The 6,463-nt window shown below is 34.4% G+C and overlaps 2 protein-coding genes across 2 annotated transcripts; both read left to right on the forward strand.

Moving 5' to 3' along the window:
- Positions 1-573: 573 nt before the first annotated feature.
- LOC108477946 (tetrahydroberberine oxidase-like) lies at positions 574-2,361 on the forward strand. The gene has a single exon (XM_017780407.2). It carries the CDS (start codon positions 574-576, stop codon positions 2,185-2,187), a length of 1,614 nt encoding a protein of 537 aa, XP_017635896.1. The 3' UTR covers positions 2,188-2,361.
- A 2,469-nt stretch (positions 2,362-4,830) lies between these two features.
- LOC108477947 (uncharacterized) lies at positions 4,831-6,247 on the forward strand. The gene is made up of 3 exons (XM_017780408.1): positions 4,831-4,882; positions 4,969-5,210; positions 5,315-6,247. The coding sequence occupies exons 1-3, from the start codon at positions 4,831-4,833 to the stop codon at positions 6,245-6,247; spliced, it is 1,227 nt and encodes a 408-aa protein (XP_017635897.1).
- Positions 6,248-6,463: the final 216 nt, after the last annotated feature.

Genomic DNA, 6,463 nt, shown 5'->3' on the forward strand with positions numbered 1-6,463 from the left:
AGATTCACTAATATTTCTAGTGTTTTGTATTTTAAGCAACAGAAGTTCCTGTGGGCCCTAAAATTTGCGCCTCTGAGATAGGCACGATTAGTCGCTCCTCTGAGAAAGGTTCAACTAGTCGCTCCTCTGACACAGGCGCAACCTGTATTCGTATCTATACGCGGGTCATACTGATCCGAAAATAAAAAAAATAATATTTTATTTTAAAAAAATTTAATATAAAAAATTGAATCACGCCTGTCAGATAGCGAGAAAAATAACATATTTTAGTAAATAATCGGGCTACTTATTTTGGTAAATAAAATTTTTTTAAAATTATTTGAGTAAAAAACCCTAGCAACTACATATAGAGAAAATTTTTTGACGATTTTTTGGAATAATTTTGAGCGATTAAAAAACTCAATTTAGTTAGACAAGGAAATGAACAGCATATGCCACTATTATATATGAATTGACTTCAAATACCTGGGTTTCTTGAATCAAACTTTGTTCACATGGCGGCTCAAAGCATTGCCTCTATAAATAAGGGGAAAATCTTGCTGAAATCTTCACAAATTCATCATTTCCATAAACATGAAGTCCCTTAACCGTTCTCTGTCATTGCTTTTCATTGTTGTTTGCTCATTGTTATGGGTGAGTGCTTCAGCTAATTGCCATGATGATTTTCTTGAATGTCTTTATTCATATCATCCCAAGGAGTCCTCTTCCATTACTCAAGTTATCTACACTGAAACAAATTCTTCATATTCAGCAGTTTTGGATTCTTCCATTAGGAATCACAGGTTCTCTACGCCTAATACCCCCAAACCATTGGTTATTGTAACACCATTGAACATTTCCCATGTTCAAGCAACGATTCATTGCTCCAAAAAGCATGGCCTCCAAATTAGAACTCGAAGTGGTGGTCATGACTACGAAGGTCTTTCCTATGTCTCCCATGTCCCATTTGTTGTTATCGATTTGGTTAATTTGCGATCAGTCGATGTTGATGTCGAAAACGAAGAGGCGTGGGTTCAATCAGGTGCAACCGTGGGTGAAGTATACTACAGAATCAATGAAAGAAGCACGAACCTTACCTTCCCAGCAGCTGTTGGCCGCACTGTAGGAATTGGTGGGTCGATTAGCGGTGGAGGCGATGGTTTATTGTTCCGAAAATATGGTCTCTCGGCGGATAACGTGATCGATGCGCTGTTGGTCGATGCTAATGGAAGAGTTCTTGATAGAAGATCGATGGGTGAAGATCTGTTTTGGGCCATTCGAGGTGGCGGAGGGGGAAGCTTTGGGATCGTTATTTCATGGAAAATAAAGCTGGTTCATGTTCCTTCAACTGTGACTGTTTTCTCAGTGGGCAGGACCTTGGAACAAAATGCAACACAGCTTCTTCATCGTTGGCAATACGTTGCACCCAATCTTCCGAATGATGTCTACTCAGTCGTTACGATATCAACGACGAACGCCAGTGAAAATGGGACAAAGACGGTTCTTGCCACCTTTATTTCATTTTTCCGAGGTGGTGCCAATGAGTTTATTCCATTGATGCAAGAACGATTCCCGGAGCTTGGACTCGTTAAGGAAGATTTTATTGAGATGACTTGGATCGAATCTCTATTGCTAATGAACGGAGCTTCAAATGAAACATCGGAGATTTTGCTCGATAGGAGCAACAGGTATTCCCTTCTTCCTCCTTCTTTCAAATCAAAATCTGATTACGTGAGGGAACCAATGCCTGAAATAGCATTACAAGGGCTATGGCTCCACCTTCTCGAGATCGACGAAGGAGGCATAGCAGTTCAAAACTTTTTTGCTTACGGTGGAATAATGGAGGAAATCTCAGAGACAGAAACTCCATTTCCACATCGAAAAGGCACCTTATACAAGATAAGCTACAATATCGGTTGGCAAGAAGAGGAAAACAATAATTCTCAAAGGTATATAAGCTGGATAAGGAAACTTTATAGCTACATGGGTCCTTTTGTTTCGAAATCTCCACGAGAAGCGTATGTTAATTACAGAGATCTCGATATCGGAAGGAATAAATACTATGGCAAGACAAGTTATAAGCAAGCAAGCATTTGGGGACGTAAATATTTCAAGAATAATTTTGATAGGCTTGTTTATGTCAAGACGAAGACTGATCCAAAGAATTTCTTCAAGCATGAACAAAGCATTCCTCCTCGTTTTCATTGATAGAAAAAAAGGAAGATTATATTATGAGTTATATTTAGTACCTAATAATTCTAATAATTCGTCATCACTGTTGTTTAGGATGACTAATTCTTCAAAATTCAAATCTAGTTCAATATTATGATGTACAATAAGTACTCTGTACAATTTCATTACTTAATAATACATTGATTCTGTTTTCTAGTTTTAGTTTAAGTCAGTTTTGATGATCTTATCAGTTTTGTCATCAGTTTAGACGATTTAATCAATCAATTTCAACAAAATCGATGGTTCAATCTCTGTTGGATAGACCCTACTCTATATATTACAAATTCAATTTATTTTTGATGTACTCAACACCCATCAATAGTTCATATGTCCTTAAATACCATCACTAAGGAGATCTTTTTAAGAATCCATTATATCTTGGTTGATGAGAAATAATTGTACGAAACATGGATATTATTATTTTGTAATAGTTTAATGTCACACCAACAATTTCATCCTTACTTTCAGGATTTTCATTTAAATTTAATCTTTTTTATTTAGGATGAAAATGCTGATGTAGTATTAAATTATTAGTAAAATGATACAAATGATGTGGCGTTTTTGTTTTATACAATCATTCCCGCTTAAATGAGTTGGTGTTATCCATCAATCAATTTCCATTTCAATTGAAAAATTATCAAAAAACTTATTCTTTTTATAAAGTAAAAATTATTATTAAAAGGATGGTTTGGATAAGACACCATATAGCTTTGGGTAAACTATAATAGGCATCCAATTATGCATTTGTTTTTAATTTGGTCACTCAACTATTAATTTTTTCGATTTAGTCACTTAACTTTTCGAAATTAAATATTTTAGTAACAGTCTCATTAGTTGCCTTTAAATGAGTGACAAAAAGCTGACGTGGGCTAGTTTATATTGGCTTAATAACAAATTTAGCCCTTCAATGTTTATACATTATATCAATTCGATTTTAAATCTAAAAAATTCAACAAATTTAACATTCAATGTTTATAAAATTTGTCATTTTAGTTTGAATTCTAAAAAATCAATAAATTTAGCCCTCAACATTTACATATGACAATTTAGCTCTAATTCTAAAAATTTCAAAAAGAAAAGGAAAAATATTTAAAAATGTTCATTTTTTTGTATTCCTTAATGTAACTCTAAAATCCACCGAAAAAGGAGAGTATTTAACACCATTCGTATTGTGCTCATTTTAAACTAATGCCATGTTCATGCTAAAAAATCAAGTTGGCTTAAATCCAACTAAGTTCCATATTTTAGATTAATATCATATTATTTAATTAAATTCCTCCAAAAATAACAAAATTTTTATGTTTCTTAAACACAATTTGACAATTTTAAAATTCTTTTCAATTATACATAAAATTGCAATTAATATATTTATTTGAAATATATAATTATAAATATTTATTAAAAATCTAATTAAACCTTGATTTAATCACTCTCCATATTCACTGAAAATAATCAAATCTCAATTTGTATTTTATAGCTCTTAATGTGTAATGACAGAAAAAAAACCCCAACTTGGAAATGTTAATAATGATAACCAAAATTCAAAAGTTTTAACAATACATAATAAGCAAAAAGAGATAAACACTTGAATTCTTGGAAGTTTTAACAATAATAATAAATAAGCAATAAATTGTGAGAGAATGATATTAAAATTAGACCTAGGGTTTTTAATTTAATTATAAAATATGTAAAAGTATAATAAAAACTATGTTTAGAATTTAGAAGCAACAAATTTTATTTTAGGTTTTAAATGGGTTAACATATATGGCTTATATATTTAAAAAATATTATTTTCTTCAATTGTACGATATCAAATGAAATAAACTGAAATCAAATTAAAATAACATAATTCAATAACACCACTAACCCAAATTCAACCGAACTAAGTTACCATTTTAACTCGATTTCTCGATTTTATAGAATTTTTTTCTAAACCCTAGCTCGTAGAGTCCACTAGTCGCATGATAATTTTAGTCAGATACGCGAAACTGACAAGAGGTGAGGTAAGTACAAAACTATGTATTTATTTTAACACCACTTTACTAGCTGATTTTGTCTGGTGTGCTACCTAATTTTGGGGCCTCCTAATATAATGATGATACGGCCACGCCACGCCACGACGAGGCCGTGGTCGTATCAAATAATCTGATAACCATTTTCATTTTTCACATTCTAACACCTCTGTACTAACTCAATTTACTCTGCTGGTATAATTGTAATTTTGTATATACATTGTATACGTTGAGTCTAATTGTAATTCCAAAATGCAAATTGTACATATAAAAAAATCATTTCAAAACTACAATTAAAATAGTTATTTAAATATTTTTATTTTAAAAATTCACCCTGTTTATAAAATCTTAAATCAATCAACAGATCACTGTAATGGCTAATTAGTTTAAATAAATCATTAAATAAACTCGTTCTCACTTTCATTTTGTTTCATACCTACTAATTTTGTCCTGTTAAACTTTCCACCCAACCTTCGAGATAACAAATCTTCCATGTGATGGGCAATATTACTCATTTATTATAGATATAAATAGGTAGCGAAGCTCGTTGTGGTGAGCAAAACACAAGAGTGAAAGTGGAACACAACAAAGAGAATCATCCGTTCAAATGGCATTGACCTTGCCCAAGTTTATCGTCCTCAAACCCAGCGACAATAATGGTTATTTAAGCTATATACGTTAAGGCGAAAACAACCTTGGGTTTCTCAAATTCTCTGAAACTCAAGCCGTGAGTCCATATGCTAAGTTCGAAGTGGAGATTTCCGACACAAATGGATTGGTGCATATAAGAAGTTGCCAAAACAACAAGTATTGGCAACGAACCAAAACCGTTTCCATCGCTGGAGTCCCACCGGAGCAGTACTGATTGCCGCCACTGCCCAAAACAAGGAGGAAGATCAATCCAAGGAGACATGTACGATGTTCAAGTTTGTCCCTGTAGACCATGCTACTGGTAATCAGGGTGCAATTTATGCTTATGGCCAGGGAGTGATCTGTTACTTAATCGCTGCGTGTTGGCAAACTACCGGGAGTTTGATAGTAATGGCCATGATATCTTCAGCATTATTGATTGTAAGTCGTTACTGGTTTAGCCAAAGTACGTTGCCTTCAAAGGACATAATAACAAGTACCAGTGTGTTCGTGAAAATTACTTAGCATTTTCAGCAGATGACATTGGTGAGACAACTGTGGCATGCGAGACTTTTGTTACTGATGATAGAAAGGTTCACGTCAAATCCATTTGTGCTGGAAAGTTTTGGTGGGCCGACCCCAAATGGATTTGGGTAGGATATGAGGACCCAAGAAACAATGATGGCACCACGTTTCTCCCGGTCAAAGTTGACGATAAGACTATAGGTCTTATCAACCTCGGCAACAATAACTTCTGCACGACCCTCACAGGACAAAACGACGTGGCATGGCTTAGCCCAGCTGTCCCAACCATTACCAAAGAAGCCAAGCTAACGGTGGAAGAGCCAGTCTTGACAAGGGATATCTATGATGTCAAATATGATCTTGGTAATTCCAGGGTTTACGACGAAACAACCTTCATTATTGCCAAGAATTTTGCTAGTAACTATATCCAAGAACCCACCCATATGGACATGAAGCTTTCATATACAAATATCAAGACTAGTACTTGGAAGAGTAATTTTCCACTCAAGTTAGCAATGGAAGCTAAAATGGAATTCAACGTACCATTGATTTCTCAGGGAAATATTGAAATGTCCGGTGAATTTCACTCAGATGTCAAGTGGGAAGAGACCAAAGAATCGAAAACTTTAGTAGACGTTGTACACACAATTGTTGTGCCTGCAATGACTAATGTGACGGTTAACCTCATTGCAACCAAAGGTAAGTGCGATGTTCTCTTCACTTTTATGCAAAGCGACACTCTTTATGATGGGACCATTGTCATTACTGAAGTTCAAGGTGCCTCTTACACTGGTTCCAATTACTACAGCATTCACTTTGAGACTGAAGAAACAAAGCTGGAGCCGAGAAAGAAGCCGGAGCCTCTGTAATCTATGAACACACAAAATTTCATTGCATTGTGTGTGTGTGTTTGTGTGGTGTGCTAGCATGTGTGTGAGTAAAATAGAATCATGTTTCCTTCAAGGATGCATGCGTTTATGTTTTCCTATAATTAAGTACTATCAATAAATGTTGCATGCATAGCCTAGTGGCATTGTATCTCTCATGTTTAATGTGAGATATATAAATAATGTATGCTATCTTTA

The sequence above is a fragment of the Gossypium arboreum genome, chromosome 3 (assembly GCF_025698485.1).
Source record: "Gossypium arboreum isolate Shixiya-1 chromosome 3, ASM2569848v2, whole genome shotgun sequence".
Taxonomy (NCBI): Eukaryota; Viridiplantae; Streptophyta; class Magnoliopsida; order Malvales; family Malvaceae; genus Gossypium; species Gossypium arboreum.

Bases quoted from the DNA above. Each gene is read 5' to 3' on its own strand.
- LOC108477946 (XM_017780407.2), top strand. From the start codon at position 574: ATGAAGTCCCTTAACCGTTCTCTGTCATTGCTTTTCATTGTTGTTTGC.
- LOC108477947 (XM_017780408.1), top strand. From the start codon at position 4,831: ATGGCATTGACCTTGCCCAAGTTTATCGTCCTCAAACCCAGCGACAAT. The intron at 4,883-4,968 runs GTTATTTAAGCT...CCATATGCTAAG, and splicing joins CAAACCCAGCGACAATAATG to TTCGAAGTGGAGATTTCCGA. The intron at 5,211-5,314 runs GTGATCTGTTAC...TTACTGGTTTAG, and splicing joins TTTATGCTTATGGCCAGGGA to CCAAAGTACGTTGCCTTCAA.